Here is a 21379-nt window from a genome sequence, read left to right as displayed (position 1 = left end):
ACTTCTACATCTGGTATAAAATCATCCATTAATCATAGTTTTAAATATTTTTTCTGAACATTAATGGCAGTATTCAACATATTCAGGGTAAGCCTGCTGTGTACAAGAGAAAAGAGCTGCAGGAAGAGCATCTGCTTCAACTCCTGGTCCCAACCCACCAAAACTCCAGCAAAAGAAAAGAAATTTTAATAGTTGATCAATATTTTATTTAACAAAAAGATCAGTTATCCAATATTTAATGGTATCAAACTCAAAAAAATATTTCACTGCACTTTTTGTAAGAACTGCATTAAAAACCAATACAAAATGTTCTCATTTGAAATACCAATTTTTAGAAAGAGCATCTCAGGGAGCTTACATCCCACATGTACAGATCAAGGAAAGCAAGAAACTAGACACAAAGCTTATAATGAAAACACAACTCCCTGCCCACTCCTCCTTGTCAGTGTCTCACTCTATGTGTTTGTGCTCCTGGCATGCTGTGTACTGAGGGGGATCCCAGGGCCTCCCAGAAAATGGGTCTGTTTGGTGTATTCAGTAGGGAGCAGCTCTGCTGCGTTTGTCGAGCTAACGGGGGTGACTGCCTCGAGTCACAGCGTCTGAGCAGCACTCCCAGGGCTGACTTTGTGTTGAGGCCTGGGCCAGAACGTTAGCACACACAAACAGATGGGGCTGTTACTTGATTCTATCACTGTCTGTCTGTTTGTTTGCCACTGCAGACTGCTCTGCTGCTTAAACTGTAAGTACTTACTCCTTAATCTATCAATTCCCAAAACAGGAGACAGAAGCCCAACACAGAATCAACTGTGTCCAGTATTTATGACAGCATTGGGACCCTGTATGTTAATATTTAATGTCTAACAAAACTATAAATGAGGCTGCAACTAGAAAGGTTTTGGAATGACTGATGGGAACACTGGCCAGCAAGAGTCAAGGTTACTAATTCAGCACAGTACAGATGGTAGGAAGCTTTTATTAAGTAAGGTAAAAACCCATACACAGTATCAATTCTAGGTCTGTTTAATTTAAATCACAGCTTATGTAAATTTTGCAATGGCACAGCCATGTTTCTGCAATTTGCAAATCACATTTCCTGCTGGCAAAAATCCATGTGAGTTTGTTCGTTTACTGGGAAGAGTGCTCATGCCTTCTGAAAGGAACTGAGATCAACAGCTGACAACTTTTACCGGTTATTGTTACAGGGAATATTTTGGTTCATTTTCCTACACAAATATTTCTGATACAGAAGGTTTTTTAAAACTCTTTTAAAAGCACTTGCTAGGTTTTCTCTGTACCATCCACCCAACTGACCGTGTATTGTTCAATGAGAACTTTGGATCTTTAGCATAAAAGCAGACCCCACACACACATGTGGTTCACGGCACTACATACAGCAGAACGCTCCTTACCTGTCTATACACCCCACCTTGAGGCACTTAACACTTTTTTCAGATATTCCTAACCATTCCAAATGAAAATCTGCTCCTGTTTTAACAGCCTACCCACACCCAGGCAGAGGCAGACACAGGCTATCCGAGGGCTCTCCTTCCAGAACCATGCTTGCCAAAACTCCTTCTGGTACACATGTTTGAACAGCAGGTCAGCTCAGGATTCTTGGTTTTTTCCTTATCCTTACAGTTCATCGTGCTCCTCTCTGGCCTCCTGATCTTTCAACTTGAATTCTTCAGCAGTAACTTTACCATTTCCATCCCGGTCTTGATTGGTGAACATATTTTTAACAATCTTCTCAAAATCAAAGCCAGGAGCTAATTTTCCCTTGCCAGTATCAACTTGAGTTTGGATGTACTCTGAAAACTAAAAGGGGGGGAAAAGAGAAGAAAACAGCTCACAGTGAAAAGGATATTTGAAAATGAAAAGCATTCAGCATTTTACTACTTATTAAGTGTAGGTAGGAAAGTGTTACTACCCTATATAGTTTACCATCCAAACTGGACTAATTAGAACAGACACATGAGGTTAAATTACTCTTTGTGGAGCCCAACAGGGATTTCCTGACTCATTCCAGTGGGTTTTGGACCCATGACAAGAAAACTTCTTTTTCATCATTGAGGAAGGAAGATGGATTGGACAGCTGGACATAGGAACAGCTCTATACAGATGGAGGGCAGTAATTCTGCATGGCAATACATGAAGCTCACACCGTAAAACAGAAACCCACCTGCATCTTAGAGGGAGCAACACAAGGATGATTGCTGATGTGGACAGCAACAGCCTCACCCCACCTCTTTCTCTAAACCAGTAAAAGCTTTTTTCTTCTCTGCAAGGACAGATGTGGAGGTAAACATAAGAGAGAAGATGGAGATGGAAGGAAAACAAAGAGGTGGTAGAGTGCTAGGAAAAGAGAAAACAAGAATTCGATTTTACCATATTAAATCCTCAAAGACATTTCATGCTGTTCCACAGGGCCACAGCCTGCCCTGTGAGCACTGCAGGCAGCACCACTCCAGGCAGTAAAGAAGGGACAAAGAAGAAAAGACAAAACAGAAGGATAAAGGTGACAAAGAAGACTTTGGAAGAGAATAAAAAAAATAGAATTTGAAAGAACATAATGAATTTTATCTTATCAGAGGTGCTGTGGCAAAAGCAAGCGGCTCTCAACTGGGACACACAATGACATCCTCACAATGCAGATTTTAAAAGCAAGCAAGCAAGGGGAAGAGCTTTGCACAGCACACAATTCACATGTGTAAGGAGTAGCCACTGGCACTGCCAGGCTCCAGAAGAGATTAGGCAGTTCCTGGATGCACTGCTGCAGGCTCAGCTTTGGCTCAAGAATTCACCACAAACTGCCAATTAACACTGAGACAGACACCAAGAAGGCTGATACAGCAAAGGAATGTTGGATACCAACTCTGCCTCTTACACTTATGCCCTAAGGATTTGTTGCTGACCAAGGAAACCACAACAGAAAATGATCTTATGCAGTTTGGCCATTCTTACTGTCCTTTTTTCTTTAACTCAAAAGCTGAATAGCCTTGTCTTAGCTGATACCTTGCCTTCCTGTTCCCTTGATGACAAACACTATTCCAGAAGAAGACGACTCCACCCTTCAACATTGGCATTGATAGTGGTCGAAGAGATCCACTGCAGGTGTTTACATCATCTCAGCTTACCTCCTCCAAAAGAACCTCTCCATCATGATTCTGGTCTATTTCTTCAAAAAGGTTGGGAGAGACTTCCCCATTCCATACAAACATGTATCCTTCAGGCAAGCCAGACACCAATTCCAGCAGTTCGATGTCAAAAACCAATACAGCACTACCAGGCACTTCTCCTTCTGTCACAACAAATGGCAAAGAGGGGTATTTATCCTCACTTACATTGAAGGGGATTTTTCCTTTTAATCCACAATTAAATTTACCTTCCTGCTCCAAAAGACACTTCTCTGGTGTATCCCTTGCCCATCAAATCTTCCTGATCACTTCACCAAGGGCGATCATAAAAGGAACTTCTCAAAATATAACTTGAGGCACTGGAACAGATTGCCCACAGAAGTGTAGATGCCCATTCCTAGGAATGTTCAAGGCCAAGCTGGATGGGACCCTGAGCAACCTGTTCTAGTGGAAGGTGTCTGCCCATGTCAGGGGAGTTGGAACTAGCTGATCCTTAAGGCCCCTTGCAATCCAAAGCATTCTATAAGTCCATGATTCAAAGTGCATCCTTTTTTTTTTTTTTTTACTTTTAAAAACTAAACTTGTGGGAATAATCCATTTTCCTTTATCTTGCCAATACACTGTGTACCAGCACACTGCTGTGAGACTCAACAGCCTGGGATAATACCTCAGGGAAGCCATGGAAGGAGTTTAATTTAGTGTAGAAAAAGAAAACTCACCTCTAGTCTGTTTGCAAGAGACAGAAATTGCAAACAAGCAATTTCTTCAGATAGCTGGGCATATACCAACACAGTAACAAATCATACAGTGTTTCAGAATGTGTATCAAATGTACCCTGAACAAGGGCAAATACTTATGACAGGTGTCTCACACAGCAGACTTTTCATGTTATGAGGAAATTTTCAATTTATTATGTATAGCTATGCAATAACATATAATGTTTAATAGATAAAATCTTGTATAAAACATTGTATATATATTAAACTCCTAATTTTTCACAGAAGACAGGTACAAGTGGAAATGCATTCTTATCTCTTAATGCAAATTAATTCTCCATTAAGCTCTGCACGTGATGCCTGACAGTCTTTATAAACTACAAACTGTTCTGGAGCTATTCAAAGAACCCAGCAACTTATGCAACTGTTTCCATACACATCAGAAGTTGGTGATCTTGGTGATCTCATGATAGACTCCTTTCCCTCAAACCTTTTAACAAGCAAGACCAGAAACAACGTACCTGGACATAAAAGTTCTTGTCACTTCTATATCATTCTTTTTATTACTGCTGTCCACATCATTAAAAATTGATAAGCCTTAATGCCCTAAAGCTGCCACAAAATGTATTTGTGTTGGAGTTTTAACTGCACCTTATACATCTTACATTCAGTTTATGTATCTTCTGAATTTCCTAACATATTAGGGCTGACCAGTCCCCTAGGGCTCTGTCTCCTGAATAACATGCTGCATGTCCAAACACAAGCACCCAAGTCCCTGCCATGGAAAACAGTGTTTGCATCCCTCTGCAACACCAGACAGCCTGGAGCTTTCTGTTCTGACAAAGCAACATCACTGGGGGCACGTGCTGCCTTTTGTACTCTGATGGTCTCTCTGTTGGCCACAGCGACAGCATGGCTTGAAATGCAACACAGAAGCATGTCCACTGGGGACCTGGGAGGAGGGGAGTGTCTAAAATAAGGACATGATAAACCTCTAAAACATCCCCATGCCTGTGTTTCAGTCACTCTAGAGAGGCTAAGTGGATGTGCACTCACCAACTCCATCCTCTCCATAGCCGAGGTGAGGTGGGATAACAACTGTCCGTCGTTCCCCGACACACATGTCCTGAAGGCCCATGTCCATCCCCAACACCACCTGACCAGATCCCAGAACTATGTTGTAGGTCTTGCCAAGGCTGTGTCTGGAAAGGAAGGAAAAAATGAAAAAAAAAAATCAACATAAAATAGAAAATTTCTGTTGTTCAAAGTTACCACAGAAGGAGCAGTTTCTAGTAGTGTCCTGTCATTGCCAAAAATTAACTTAATACTCAATGCTTTGTTCTACCAAAGAGTTACCTGAAGTTGTTCTCAAGTTACAGCCAGCACCAAACAGACAAGTCTCTGTGGCTGACATCTCCTCTGGCACTAAAATTACAGGCTTCTTGGATTAAATCCAATTAAAATCATTAATCATGCCAATCACAACCCCAAGGTATTCTATCTTGAAATAAGGGCTTTTGCCTTTCACACGTTTTTAACTGTTGCAATTGGACTTCTCAGCAGATGTAAGAATTCCAGATGTACATTCATCCCAGGACCACCAACTCCATGGAAGGATCTGAGTGCATTCTCATGGATCAGCCATGTCTTTAATGAAATCAGCCACTATAATGTAGTAGCTATTAACACAAATAACCACTACTACTGCTATATAACCATATTAAATTTTGAATTATACCTTGCTGCCCGTGGCTCATTTCTAAAATTAGAAAATATCACCAGTTAAAAGCCCAAAAGTCAAACATATATTGTGATGCTAAAGGCAGAGTATGCAGCATTAAGGCTCTTTATTCTATTGGCTGCCTTTCTTTGGTTATTTGGCTTGGCTGTGCCTCTGCAGGACATGCTTGTACAACAGAGTATTATTTGGAAAGAAAACAATTCAGTGGCTAAGAGGTCAGCCTTAAAATTAGGAGCACATGATTCACAATCTTTCATTCTCTAAAAACTGCTGTGAGTGAGACGGTCTCGACATCCCTTGATTCCTGCTACAAAATGGAAATTGAGCACTCCTGACATAGAAACTGTTTTGAATCCAAACACATCACTTGTATACATCCTTGCCTACAGCACTGCACCATGTGCTCCAAATTAGGGCAGCTTTTCAGCTCTGCAAGCTCTTGTGTACACTGTGAAACCCATGAGCTTCTTCCTGTGTTAATTATAACCTGGTTAAAAATAGCTTTTCCTAACTTCCCTTCCAAAAAATAAAATACTGTTTGGATGACTTGCACTATTCCGAAGATTATGGCAAAAAGAACAGGAAGCTAACAGAAATACTCTTGACCCTGTGTGCCAGGCTCACTTCAGTGCTACATGAGACAGACTGGAGCAATCTTTTGCTTCCCTCATACATCTACTGCCAAGAGAGAGGAGGAAAAGGCATAATATTCTCACAGTTACAATCAAGGCCTCTGATAGTTACTCCCTGCTGACACTTAAAGCCACACTACAATACAGGAGCAGCAATGTGTGCCACAGACATGACAGGTGAGCATTTACTGTAAACTACACTCAAGGTATCTTTAACAAGGCCACAACAAGTAGCCCTACCAGTTCTCTCTCAGGAGCACTGAATCAGTGCAGAGCACAAATGCTACCCAAGAAACTGAATAAACCTGGACAGTTCATTCATGGTGAGACCTGTGTTGCCCTGGCATGACTCACCCAGACACCTGACCTGGCCCATTTAAACAGAATGCCACGCAACAAGTTTCATCACTGCACACATACTGTTTACGTTCTTCTCCAACACACTCCTACATCCTTTTTGTTCTTGGTTCTCTCATTATGCTATGACAGATTGTCTTTAAATGCTCCTCCTCCTATGTACCTTTGGCAGGCAGCCATAAAGAGAAAAATACATTCAACAGAAATATTTGGTTAAAAAAAATAAATCTCTATTGTCACAGACACATTTTATGAAAAATCCTTTTGGTAGGATTTTTTTTTCTTGAGAAGCTGAGAGGCCTCAGAAACGAAATTTAAACAATGATTATCTGCTGCTGTGGAATGCAACAGCATTGATTGGTCTCATGTAATTGTTTTTAATTAATGGTCAATCACAGTCCAGCTGGCTCAGACTCTAGTCAGTTACAAGATTTTATTATCATTCCTTTCCTTTCAAGCCTTCTGATGAAATCCTTTCTTCTATTCTTTTAGTATAGTTTTAATATAATATATAATAAAATAATAAATCAGCTTTCTGAAACATGGAGTCAACATTCTCATCTCTTCCCTCATCCTGGGACCCCTGAGAACACCATCACACTTTACTCCCTGCTAGCTTGCTTTGCAGGGAATTCATTCTTGCCTTCACTGCTGCTGGGAGCATTCTCCTCACCAAATACCTACGTGGAGTCCAGCAGGGTTCCATCCAGCAGGGAAGCATTGTAGTGGTATTTCAGGTAATCCCCCTTCTTGCTGAGCACGGTGCAGTTGGAGGGTTTGTAGTGAACGGTGATGCTGACCGAATCCGAGGGGTTGTGGAAGTCCACCACGTGGATGTCAAAGACCAGCACTGCAGATCCTGGAATCTTTCCTAAACAGGAAGCACATCAGGCAAATAGAGGAAGAAATGGTACCCAAAGAAGCAGATGATGTCCAGGTACTGCACCCTGTAGGAATATGCATTCCTGCTGTGCCTGCTGCTGAGTCATTTTGCTCTTCTCATTCAGAATTAAAGGATGTGACAGATGCAAGCTGCATCCAGTGTAGGAAAGACAACCAGTGGGAAAGCACTAAGCATGCACTCAGTTCAATGGAGAAGGAAAAGCTTTTGTTACCCTGAATTTTACAATTATCCACAAATGAGGCAATAGCCATGTATTTCCTGTGACTATCCTAAATAACTCATTTGTGTTTCATGTACCAATTCAATACTGATCATCAAAATTCTCAAGAACTCTTGCTTCAAGGAACATCATTATATGTAAAAGGTTACAGTTCCTTAAAATACCCTAAAAGCAGGCAACTTCTTCCCCCTCTTCCCAGGACCATGTGCATTGCCAGGATTAACAAAACACATCCAGGCCTAGGATTGGGGTTTGCCAGTAATTCCAAATCTGCAGCACAGAACTTGCATTCCCAGAAGAAAGGCTTTTTTTTCTAAATCACTTATCCAAGTAACATCCCAGGAGGCACTTTTTGGAACACCAGCCACAACACTAGGATCAGCTGGAAGGGTTACCACATTCAGCCTCTCCCAGCAATTTGTTTAGGTAGCAATGAGTTTTCCCAAAGAAATGTTAATTGTATGTTACACATACATGGTTACTTCACTGTTGTTACATGCACAACCTGTGGCTGTGGAAGGAATAGGGAAGAGAACCTTGCATGATGAACTCCCTCAGGACAGAGTGTTTAAGACATGCAGGAAGGAAGATCTCACACTGCAGAGCTCCTGGCATCCAAGTACCAGTCTGCCTGAAATATCAATTACCCAAATGAGCTCAGGATACCAGTTACATGTGAGATTATTGTGCATTTTGTTGTCCTACCTATTCAGCTAATCAAAATAATCCTGCAAATTCTGGATGTTTTCTTGTCAGTTTGATACCCACAAAATAATGAACTAATTCATAAACCTTTCAAATGCCAGAAAAATGAAAATACACGTAGATTAACTAAGCAATAAAGGTTTAACTACAGAAGACTTGAATGCAAAGCCAAGCTCACCTCTCCCTTCTTCTCCATATCCAAGATGAGGGGGGATTATTATTCTTCTTTTTTCACCAGTGCATACCCCTAGCAAACCTTCATCCATTCCAGCAATCACATAACCTTTCCCAACATAGGTGTCATATGTACGGTTTCGGGAATAACTATGGAAAATATTTGAAATATTTGCATTTCAGCAGTGTCAGGTGTACTCAAGAAAACATAGGCTCTTGCAATAGCTCTGCAACACAATTCTTAAAGCAGTTAAGGTCAAACACACAGTCATTAACCAGCACCAGGGAGGCACAAAGGAACTATGTTCCCTGAATCCGGGCCACCAGATTTCATCACTCAGTGACACACGGGTCACTGATTACCCAGCAGTCAGACTCTGGCTAGTGAACAGCCAGCAAATCTGCAAATTCATTTCTACTGCATCTAGAGAGAAAAATCACACTTATTTATGTCTTTTAAATAAAACAGAGAGCAGATTTTGACAAGTAACTGAAAAAAAAATTGGTTTACTCCTTTAAAATTTCCTCTGCCCTGACACTGTCTTAATAAGCACTTATCAACTAGCTATGGTTGATAAGTGCTTCATTTTCATGAGACACCCTGCAGAGTACCTCATTTTGCAACCACAGCTATGTAGTTCAACTATCAGAAGGAGCAGGTGGGATAAATAAGCTCTCCTGGGATGCTCAAGATTAAAATGAGTCATGACAACAAAAACTAAGCCAGCCACTTAACACACAGGCTGAAGGACTTACGTCACTACCTCATGATAGAATAAAACAAGGCTATAACAAAAATGATGTTTCTTACATGGCCGTGACTGCCTTCTGCCTTTCTTCAAGGCATGTTACACAAAGGCACAGCCCAAGAAGGAGAAGGCAGAAAGGCTTTAATTCATCTTTACAAGGTAGCTCTAGGAAAGAACTAAACTAGTACAAGACCAGGCCCTGATGTAATTCCAAGGTTTATTCAACTGCTCTAAGTCCAGACAGCCTTGGCTGAGCTGCCCAGGGCAGTTCTGCAGCCGAATACTTCAGAGTAAAGAGGCAAAGGAAAATATTATTAGAGCTCTCCAACGCAGCCATTTGCAGAGCTTTTGGCATGTTCCCTGTACCAGTGAGAAACTTTGTCCTGGCTAGCTCCAGGGTTTTCAATCCCTATTGTTAGCTGCTCTATTTCTTCATTTATGAATTCTGCAGGAGGTCAGGAAACCATGTTTTAGTGAACAAGCTCTTTAACAACCCTCATCACTTCAGAATGATGCAGAGGCTGCTGTCTACAAAGCATTTATTACTATTTTTTTGACAGCAACCCTCATAAAAATACTACAGCTACTTTCAAAAATTGATTAGTTACTAGAGAAGATACTCATATCTCAAAAAAGAGAAATTGATACACTGTGGATAAGCTTTGAGTTCTTAACTTATTAGCTTTCACAAACTGTAAATCAAGGTCTACAGAGATGGCTGTTGCAGTAGTGCTAAACATTTTTCTCTGAGCTTATTTTGTAGAACATTTTACATTGGCTCACTCTCACCTCCTTTTAGCCAGCTGTTCTGAAAGCTGGAGTAGGATAGTAAAGCACTGTACCACTAAAAGCAACCAAAGTCACAGAAATCTACAAGGGTATTATTCACATGATTCTGTACACGAGGCTCATGTTCCCATAGAGCTTTGAATTTACTGTCACAGTAATCCCCCTTCCTTTATCACAGAAAACTCCTCCTTGAATTCTGCAAACCCATAACTCAGTCTTGAAAGACATCAGCCTTCAAAATGCAAACAGTTTCCAAGTATTATAAACCTCACTAGCCACTAGCACACTAACTCACAATTCTCAGGACATAAAATGGAATCATATTTATTTTCTCTCTCTTCAGTGGTATTACCTATTTGGCAGATTAACCCTATGGGGAAAAGTCTTCAGGCTTGTGTGCCTAATGCACTTGGCTTCACTGGGTGGGCCACTACCCCTAGATGGCGTCTGTGACAACGACATGGTACAAAAGAGTTCTTTTCCTTCCTATATGGAAAAGTTTTCTATGAGTCTTTTAAATCAAAAAGACTCCACTTAAAATTTTCAAACGTCCACTTAAAGTCCACTTAAAATTTTCAAATAAGGAAGAAAAAGCAAAGAACTGTGTTTGAGCATATTATGGACACAACAGAGCAGTCAAACTGGAAATGCAGTCTGTGGAGCTGAATGTTTTGCTTACCTGGAATCAAACAAAGTGCCATCCAAAAGTGTGCCATTGTAGTGGTATCGCAGAAAGTCTCCTGTCTGGCTTCTCCGCTCACAGGATTCAGGCACGAGCTGGTTCTCAATAGCAATGCCATCCTTGGGGTTATGCAGATCCAGCAAAACCACATCAAAGACAAGGGAAGCTTGGCCAGGGATCTCCTTACCTATAAAAGTGTTAGGGCAGAAAATTGTTAAGAAACAGCAGGTGTTCTAGCAGAAGCTTAAACATGTTTGTTGAAAAAAAGTAACGTACTGCCAAATATCAAGCACCTCCCCTTCCAAAATAAATTATAATCATGGATTATTTGAGTTGGAAGGGACTCACTACAATTATCAGTCCAACTCCTGGCCCTGCACAGGGCACCCCAAGAGTCACACCTTGGGCCTGAAAGCATTGTCCACACACTTCTTGAATTCTGTCGGGCTCAGTGCTGTGACCACTTCCCTGGGGAGCCTGTTCCAGTGCCCAGCCACTCTCTGAGTGAGGAACCTCTTCCTAATATCCAATCTAAACCTCCTCTGACACAACTTCAGAGGTCCTGTTACTTGTCACCAGAGAAGAATGCCTACCCTTCCTCTTCCCCTCATGGGGAAGCTGCAGACTGCAGTGAGGTCTCCCCTCAGTCTTCTCCAGGATGAACAAACCAAGTGATCTCAGCTGCTTTTTGCACGGCTTCCCCTCAAGCCCGTTCGCCCTGGGACTCTCTCCAATAGTTTCATGTCTTTCTTATATTTTAGCACCCCAAACTGCCCCCAGCACTGGAGGTGAGGCTGCCCCAGTGCAGACAGAGCAGAGCAGGGCAGGACAATCCCCTCCCTTGCTTGGCTGGTGATGCTGTCCCTGATGCCCTCCAGGACACGCTTGGCCCTCCTGACTTCCAGGGCACTGCTGGCTCATGTTCAGCTTGCCATAGACCAGGAGCCCCAGGTTCCTTCCCATGGTGCTGCTCTCCAGCCTCCCATTCCCCAGTCTGTGCACACAACCAGGGTTGCCCCATCCCAGGTGCAGAATCCAGTTTGTTTAATTTCATATGGCTGGTGATTGCCAGTGCTCTAATTTATCCAGGTCTGTTTGCAAATTTGCTTCTAGTCAGTCATTTATTGGTTCAGGTTTGGTTTTTTTTCACTGAATTCTCCAACTGAGTAATTTCCTTCTATTCCCACAGTGATGACACAGCCTCACTGAAGACAAAGGCCTCTTCAGCCTCACAGTTAATGGCAACGAAGCCACAGAAGGGGTATGAAACCTCATACATCACAAACACATTCTTAAACACCAGAGCAGAGAAAGAATATAAGTAAAAGTCACAAACTTAAAATTCAACATGGGGATGTCTATGTATAATCTGCAGGCTGTACAGTCTCACAAGACAATCTATTTTGTAGCTATCACTAGAGCATTTGTTAAAAAAACCACAACAAAACCCATCTGGAATTAAAAATACATTTAACATATTTTTTCTTAAATTTATTCTGTTTTCTGTGGCAGTCTGAAAGGATTATGTAGTCACCTCTCTTCAAGTTTTTGGTGCCACTAGATATTAATCACAGATTGTATTCCCTGACTGAAATAAATTTCAGTATATAAATACTACAGTTGTATCAACAATATTAAGTTGTTAAGTAGTGTCTCGCTGAACAGGGTAATAATGCTGCCCATAAATTTAAAATACAGAAAATTTGTTTTAAATATGCACAACTTGGGATTGAAAAAAAAAGAGGAACAACTAAAGGAATAACTTTTACCATCTCCATCCTCTCCATACGCCAGGAAAGGCGGTATTGTGATAATGCGCTTCTCCCCTACGCACATTCCCAGGAGCCCCTGGTCCATGCCAGCAATCAGCCATCCAATCCCCACATAGGTGTCGTAAGTTCGCATCCGATTGTGGCTAAACATGAGAAAGGAAAAAAAAAATCACAACCAAATGTCAGACTGGCACAGGAAAGAACAATATTAACCTTTAAATCCACATACTCTGCACAGTGTAGCTCACAACTGGCTAGTCCAAAAGTATCGGTGCTTCATTTGCCAAGGGCTGGCTGGGAAGTTTTCCAGAGTGCTTAGCTATGTCAGGAACCTCACAGAGGCTTTGGAAAGTGGCTCTCAGGCAGCTGTTACTAAAGCATCATTTTCCACTGGCTTCTAATGAAGCACAGATGCTGTACACGTAAAATCTCAGTAAGAAAGTGTTAGTGGCTCACTTTCATTACAAACCCTGCTAAGTTTATAAAACTTGTATCTAATCTAAACAGCTATACTGGTTATAGAGACTTTTAACTGACTTCAATAAATAGTAATATACATATAGGGAATGAAATTTAAAATTCAAAAAAGCATCTGGATTGGTAATGCCCACGAAGAAATAATGGACATTTTTATTGGTTTGAGTCAGTACTGCTATCCTATAATCCCTGAAAAAATTACTAACACACACCCAATGCCAGATGTCATTTCCTGTGTTTCTGGGCAGTTACCATTAATTGTAACACAGGTAAAAGGGGAGCAAATGGTGATGAGATACCTATTAAACTACCCAAAGACCCACAACCCAGGTGCATACCTTGAATCAAACAGGGTCCCATCCAAGAATGTCCCATTGTAATGGTACCGTACAAAGTCAGACACCTGGACTGTCCGAGGACACTTCTCAGGTTTGAAGTAGGTCTGAACCTGCACTTCATCCTCAGAGTTCCACAGATCTATCAGGAGCACGTCGAAATGGAGCACAGCATTGGGGGGTATCACACCAGCTGCAAAAGCAAAACACACACACAGCTTGCTTTGCTTTTATACACAAGGTACCAGCAAAAAGGAACCAATCCATGCCTACCCTAAAAAAGCTGCATAATGCACATCTTATTTCCTGGTGTGCTTACAACTCCTTGGCACCTTGCCGTTGCTGCAGTATTTATGGGACGGAAATCTGGCAAGATGAACTCTTATCACAGCTGTCCATCAGGCAAACTATCTTGAGTTAGCATTTGTTGCCTCTCTGAGGCTGTAGAACAAAGATACTTTTGGAACTGACAAGACCTTGTGCAGCACTGCAAAGCCACAATTTTGGTTTAAAATTGTGCTGTACTTACGGACGCCTTCACTCCCGTAGGCAAGCTTGGGGGGAATCTTCACGAACCGGCGCTCGTTCACACACATGCCCACCAGAGCTTGGTCCATGCCAGCAATGAGCTGACCTCTGCCCACAAACACGTTGAACGTGGATCCCCTGTCATAGCTGAAGGGGGAAAAGCAGGAAAGAATGTTAGTGGTTCATTTACACCTTGTCTCTCTCTTGCCCCGTCAGCATAACTTTATCAGTCCTCAAGGATCTGCTCCTAAAAGAAAGGGCAAATCCAAGGTGTTCCTGAGACATCAACACAGTTCTCCTTCTGTCCACTGCTCATCACCCATCTGAAACACATTCTAGCAGAGTGCAATGGGTACTACAGGCACATGAAGGCCAGAACTACTTAAAACTAATTCACACACTAACATTAAAAGCAGCACTGGAAAATTAAGGGAGAAAAGGAAAAATTAAACACTGTTATGAGATATGAAAGGATAACTGCTCCCACGGTAGGATCTCGGCATATTGATTTCACTCAGCAACATCACAAAAATATTATGTACGACCTAAAAGCTTTACAATGTGAAAATCACGCTTCCAATCTCTGTGGGAGAAAGGGAGAGAGAAAAGATGCTTTTTAAGTAGTAGCTGTGAGGCTTGCCAACAGGTTTATTTTCTCCTCCACTTTCACAGCACTCAGTTAAAGCACAGAGACATGTTTTAAATGGCAGGTTTGCCAGACCAAGAATCAAGAAACAAATTATTCTCCTCTGTGATAATACATGAATATTCAAAAGGAAAAAAAATTATGCTTAAATTACTCTATTTTCTAGAGAGGAGATGGAGAACAGCAGTGTTACCACAGCAGAACACTGTATTACACAGTTCATTCAGTCACCTTAAATCTGCACAATGACCCCACTTTGATGTGCCTGAATTACTGTAATTGAACCTCTTGAAGCAGTATAAAAACACATGTCAAGAAGCACCTCAAAAGCTTCATGCTTATTGTTAAACTTTTACAACTTCCGTTTTCCCAAATCCCTTTTATAATTTCAAGGACTTTTTTTTTTACATTTATATTTATAAAAGTCAGACCTGGGGGGAGAAAAAAAAAAGGCTTTTGCCTTTTGCATGCTAAAATTCTGGAAAGCAGCCAGTAGCTAGACATCCCTAGGGAAATTATGTCAAACTTTCCTTCCAAGACTGTACACATCACTTCCACAACATACTGAGCCTCCTAACAGTCCCACAGCCCCGCATCTCAAATATTTTACTGAGTGAACTGTTTGCTCCATCTTTTTTTTTCTTCTGACAAACATTTCTCTTAAAGTAGACAACCCTCTATTACTGAGCATTCACTTTCAGTTGCAGTAATATTCCCACTCCCAGTAAAGGATGGAAAATATTTAAATTAGGCCCTGACAAATTCTATTATACACACAAAACCATAATTTAGACGTTAAGACTAGTAATATAATAGGTTCTAAGAAAACCTCCGAATGGTATTTTGTAGCAATTGACAAAGCTTGGCAATACATCTGGGATGAACTCAGAACAGAAGAGCTTTCTTTTGAGTAAAATAAATGTACAATTAAGAGAACATTGATGCAAAGCAGAGAACTGAATAAAGCACTGATCAGACCATGCAGCTTTGCAGGACTGACTTTGCTTAAAACTAAGCAAAATTTGTTTCTATTAGTGGAATTGACCAAATCAATAGTAGATGACTAGGCAACTAAATTCAGACTTTTAAATGAGAATCATTTTATGCCTATTGAAATAAAAACTGCCAATGCCAAGGAAAAAAAATATAAACAACTAATGACAATAATATGGTAATTTATGTAACACAGTCATGATTAGTAAGACTTTGTCAACAGCCTGGTAACTTGAGGAGCAGTACTGCTACCTGCTCCTTGGAAATACAGAAAATTAATTTTAAAACTCAAGAATATTTTCAAGAGCTGAAGAAGGAACAAAGCAAAACTGCCCTTAGGTCAACATCTAAAGTATTTTCTAGACTGATTTCATAATAGTGTTCGATTAAAATGATGCTGCTAAGCATGCTCATAAACTTTAAAAAAAAAAAAGGAGGCCAACAAAAAACAGGTAAGAAAATGGGCTTATTTTTATATAAATTGACTAAATCTCTTTAACTTACAGGCAGGGAACACCAAAGATTTTAGAACAAACACTCCAGAATATTTCTTGCATTAACCCACAGAAGACAAAACACTCCTATTTTTCCATGTCTGAACATGATTAAACACTGTCACCAGTCTTAAAAAGGATCATAGTGAATAACAAAAGTGTACACCAATATGAGCTGCCATCTAGAAAAAATCCCAAGCTGAACAAACCTAATATTCTGCACTCATTTGAAATGAAGGCAGCTACAAAAATACTCAAGTTGGACTAGACTATCACCATTACTACTTATTAATAATATTAAGAGGATCCAATGAGATAAATGCTGTACAGTTCTGCCCAATCTGTTCCTGTCCCATGTAATTCAGAATGAAACGACCAGGAACTAAAACGAGAGCCAGCACCTGGGCAGCCCCTCCAGGTGCCCTGCCTCAATGCACAGGCAGCAATCAGAAACACACTTGGAACACGTGGCCACTTTTCCCACTGTCACATATTTATAAAATAAGCCATGAGGATGCTGCCTTTGTGTGTCCTCACACCCACAGCAAAGACTTAATGTTCCAAGCCTATCAATTGCCAATGGATTCACTGTCAGTGAATTTTGAAAATCTGCACTGTGCCTTTTCACGGAAACTGCACCAACATCAGCTGAAGTGCCAGCTATCACATCCCACATTTTAGTCACAGAAGTGCTGGTTGTATGGCACTACTGGCACACTAACTACAGACAGCTCCAGAGGGAGATCTGAGCTTTGAAGAACAGTTATTTCCCTAACGCTGTAGATTTTCCTTGGAGCACAAGGGAGATTACCAGGATTACTGAAAATACATTTTGCTTTATCTTTCTAAATAATACTTTGATCAGTGGCAATGAATGAAGTAAGAAAAAACAAATATGCAGCCGTAGCAGCATCCTTCACAATCTCCTGATCCCACTATTTAGGCTTCCTGATCCTAAAATAACAGCAGGAAAGCAGCCGGGCACTTCACTGTGCATAGGTCACATTTATTCAAGGATAAAGTATCCAAAAAATTCTGTGTAAGTACAGCCTGATAATTCCTATATTTCCGGCAAGGATAATGATTCAGAACCAATCGTATTCGAGTAGGTTTGAGCTTGGAGAAGACATAGGAAATGTACAGAATGAATCGGGCAGGAAACCACTGCCGTGAGAGACTGTGATACCATATACACTCCTGTTTACCGGGCCAAGGGTAACTGAATAACCTTATGGTCTTCACTCCTGGAGCAGAAAACTCCTATTCAGCGCCTTGGAAAAGCAGCTGAAAGAACATGCTAGGAATCCACGAGGGCAAGCAAACTACTGGACCCAGCCACTACAGAGGTCTTGCCCCATGTCCCCAGCGGTCACACCCCAGCTCTCTGCCCTTCATATTTCAAAGGCATCTTCCCACGGTGATCTGTAAGTCCCGCACGTAGGACACTGCCCATCCTGCCGCTGACCTGCTACCGACCGGTCACCCCAAAAGCGCCCACGGGGCTCTGCTGGGAAAAACAGAGGAACCCGAACCGAACCTCCACAAAAAACCCACCCTGGTGGGGGACAGCACCTCTCGCTTCCCTCGTCTCCCTCCCAAGCAAGGTCGGGCTTGTGCCAGACCTGGAGTCGAAGCGGGTGCCGTCGGGGAAGGAGCCGAGGTAGTGGTAGCGCACGAAGTCCCCGGGGCGCACGGCCCGCGGGCAGCTCTCGGGCACGAAGCGCCGCTCGACGCCGAGCTCGGTGCCGTCCGCAGGGGTTTCGGCGGCGGGCACCGGCGGCGCCTGGCAGGCCGCCCAGCTCTCCAGCAGCGCCGGCAGCAGCAGCAGCAGCGAGCCGCAGCCCGGGCCCCGCCGCCGCACGGCCGCCGGCCCCGCCATGGAGCGCAGCGAGCGGGGCAGCCGCAGGGCTTGCTCGGCGGGGAGGGCAGGAAGGGAGGATGAAGGGAAGGGAGGGAATGGAGGGAATGGAGGGGAGGAAAAGAGGGAAGGCAGAAAAGCCGCCCGCCCCGGCCCGCCCGCTCCTCCTCCTCCCGCCGCTGCAAACTTGCAAACGTGGATGAAGCGCTCCCACCCGGGACGGGGGAGGAGCAGCCCCGGCGCCGGCTCCCCCCGCCCGCCCGCCGCGGGGCTGCGCAGTCCGGAGCGCAGCGGTGGCACCGCCGCCCTCGCCCCGCTCCCTCCCGGGCCGGAGGTGCGACGTGGCGCTGCTCCCGGCCGCCCTCCCGGCCCTCCTTCCCTTCCGAAGGTAGCACGGGAGACGGGCGGACCCCGAGAGTCGTAAACAAGGCAGACACAACCCCGCCATTTCCCGCAGATTTCCCGCAGCTCTTGGGAGCGGAGCTGCTGGACCCGGGGAGGGACCGAAAACACGGCAGCTCACCCCCTGCAAAAGGGGTTTTGTCACTCTACCCGCACACGTACTCGTGCACGATTTCGAGTATTTGCAAGCTTAAAGTCCGATCGCAAGAGTTCAATTTTAGATCAGCTCTCAAAGATAGGAGACTGTGTTGGAAAATGCGTATTGATGCACGCCAGTGCTGTCACGGGGATTTGCAACTCCCTGGCGGGGGACCTTTCCAAATGACACAGAGAAAAGACAGAATCACAGAACGATTTGGGTTGGAAGGGACTTCAAAGATGATATAGTTCCAACCCCCTGAGATGCACAGGGATGTATTTCACTAGACCAGGCTGCTTTGAGCCCCAACAAACCTGGTCTTGAACACTTTTCAGGGATGAGGCATCCACAGCTTCTCTGGGCAACCTGTGCCAGTGCCTCCTCACCTTCACAGTAAATAATTTCTTCCCTAATATCTAATCTAAACCTACTCTCTCTCAGTTTGAATCCATTCCCCCTTGTACATACTCCCTCTCCACCTTTCTTGCAGGTTCCCTTCAGATGTTGGAAGGCTGCAATTAGGTCACCCTGAAGTCTTCTCTTTTCCAAGCTGAACAAGCCCAATTCCCTCAGTCTTTCCTCGTACAAGAGCTGCTCCATCCCTCCAATTGCCTTGGTGGCCTCTTCTGGACTCTCTCCAGCAGGTCCATGTCCTTCCTGTGCTGGGACCCCAGAGCTGATGCAGCCCTGCAGGTGGGGTCTCAGCAGAGCAGAGCAGAGGGACAGAATCCCTTCCCTTGCCCTGCTGGCCACGCTGCTCTGGATGCAGCCCAGGACGTGTTTGGCTCTCTGGGCTGCAGATGCACATTGCTGGGTCGTGTCCAGCCTCTCATCCATGAGCACCCCAAGTGCTTCTCCCCAGGGCTGTTCTCCATCAGTTCATCCCCCAGCCTGTGCTCATACCAGGGGTTGCCCTAACCCAGGTGCAGCACCTTGGACTTGGTCTTGTTAAACCTCACAGGATGCCCATGGGCCCACTTCTCCAGCCTGTCTAGGTTCCTCTGGTTCATCCTGTCCTTTGAGTGTGTCAACCACACCACTCAGCTTGGTGTCATCTGCAAATTTGCTGAGGGAGCACTTATCACTCCACTAATGTCCTTAATGAAGATATTAAATAGCCCTTGGTCCTAGTACAGACCTCAGGGGGACACCACTTGTCACTGATGTCCATGGGGACTCTGAGCCATTGACCAGATGGGACCATCCACCTACTTATTAATCTGTCATCTCTCTCCACTCTAGAGAGAATGATGTTGTGAGGAGCCAAGTGAAAGGCTTTACAGCAGTCCAGATAAACAACACCCATAGCCCTCACTGCTGTAGTCACTCCATCACAGGAGGCCCTGGGTTGGTCAGGCAAGACCTGCCCCTGGTGAAGCAGTGCTGGCTGTCCTGAATGATCTCCCTGTCTTCCACATGCCCACTGCAGCTCCTAGCAGGATCTGTTCCATGTTCTTCCCAGGCACAGAGGTGAGGCTGACAGGTCTGTACTTCTCAAGGTCCTCCTTTCTACCCTTTCTAAAGAGGTCACTTGGGACTTCATGGGCTGCCATGACTTTTCAAATATCATGGAGAGGGGCTTGGCAACTACATCAGGCAATTCTCTCAGTATTCTGGGATGCATCTCATCAGGCCACACACACCGATGTACATTCAGGTTCTTCACGTGGTCATGAACCTGACCTGACAAGCACCCAGTAAGACACAGCATCCAAAAGGAATCCCAGTGTGCCAGCAATCCCCTTCCCCTCCCTTTTTGATCTTGAACACACTGATGAGGAGGAACTTTGGGTTTTTCTCTGTTGTTGTAATTGGTTTCAGTGAACAAGGATGGGAAAGCTAAGCATCTGCATGTAAAGCACCGACCTCAAGCAAGATAAAGTAAAATGACACAATATTTCTGAAAAGCAGAGAAATTTATGATAGAAGGATTGGGACAACCAGTTGGAAATGCAGGCATCATGTAAAAAACACCAATGATAAGATTTTGTTACTGACAAATTATTAGACAAGCACAGTGTACTCTTGGGTGGTTGCAAACCCATGAAAACCAGGGAAGAGAGTGTGCCTGAGCATTGTAGCTGGGGAGCCAACAGCTCACAGGCCCAGTTCCCCACTTTTTGTGCATCTACCACCCAGCTGTACCAACCCAGCAACAGAAGGGGTCCAGTCAAATCAAAGGTTTTTTAAGTGCATTCAGAAATTCTCTTGTATGAAATTGATATATTGCTAGGAAAAGGGTCCTGCTCAATGACCTAACCAGTCAAAAGTTGGGCAGTTATTTAAAGATAACAAGATTTGCAGTTACAAATCACAGCCTCCTTCCAAAAACAGTCACACTGCACATTCCAAATCGGTCTTTTAAACAAGCAATGTAAATTGTCTGGCAGTTGCCTAGAATTAAATAGTTTATTTTTGATGTTGGTTTATGTGGACACAATTTATTTTTTCAAGGAGAACTCATAGTTCACCATTAGAGTATGTTGATACAACCAACATAAAGATAAAGCTTACCCTGAATTTGGTACTTCTTATTGCCAGGCAGTGACACAATCTTTATTTTTGCATGTTTATTTAGGAAGATCTATGTTTTCAAAATAATTCCTTGGACTCTTAATATTTATGCAGATTTGCATAAATATTCTTCAATCCAATATTCTTCACCTGTGTCAATAACAGTTCTCCACTTCTGATGTAATTACCATTGCCTCAACACTGCTCCAAGAGTTGTCAGTTTTATTAACTCCTAAAAGAGCCAAATGTCCCTTCTGGGCTACCAAACCTGCTGGTTTGATGTCTCAGTTCCATTTGCCCCGTGGCTCATGTGCCTCTCCATTAGCTCATACAGAGCTCCAGACAGCTGTCAGCCAGGAAGGTGCATTCCCTTTTGTCCCCCAAGTTTTGTTCACAGAGGTAGCAAATGTGCAGATGT

At 43.3% G+C, this 21379-nt stretch overlaps 1 protein-coding gene across 1 annotated transcript; it reads right to left on the bottom strand.

The window, feature by feature from the left end:
* Positions 1 to 208: 208 nt before the first annotated feature.
* FKBP9 (FKBP prolyl isomerase 9) lies at positions 209 to 17927 on the bottom strand. Its single transcript, XM_054273795.1, has 10 exons — positions 17671 to 17927; positions 13917 to 14062; positions 13391 to 13580; positions 12573 to 12718; positions 10801 to 10990; positions 8588 to 8733; positions 7265 to 7451; positions 4907 to 5052; positions 3135 to 3298; positions 209 to 1815 (listed from the first exon to the last, which is right to left on the bottom strand). Exons 1-10 carry the CDS (start codon positions 17925 to 17927, stop codon positions 1633 to 1635), a joined length of 1755 nt encoding a protein of 584 aa, XP_054129770.1. The 3' UTR covers positions 209 to 1632.
* Positions 17928 to 21379: the final 3452 nt, after the last annotated feature.

The sequence above is a fragment of the Melozone crissalis genome, unplaced genomic scaffold (genome assembly GCF_028551555.1).
Source record: "Melozone crissalis strain CALT ecotype California unplaced genomic scaffold, PUWL_Pcris_2 ptg000016l_1, whole genome shotgun sequence".
Taxonomy (NCBI): Eukaryota; Metazoa; Chordata; class Aves; order Passeriformes; family Passerellidae; genus Melozone; species Melozone crissalis.
This window is presented reverse-complemented; position numbering and strand designations above follow the sequence as displayed.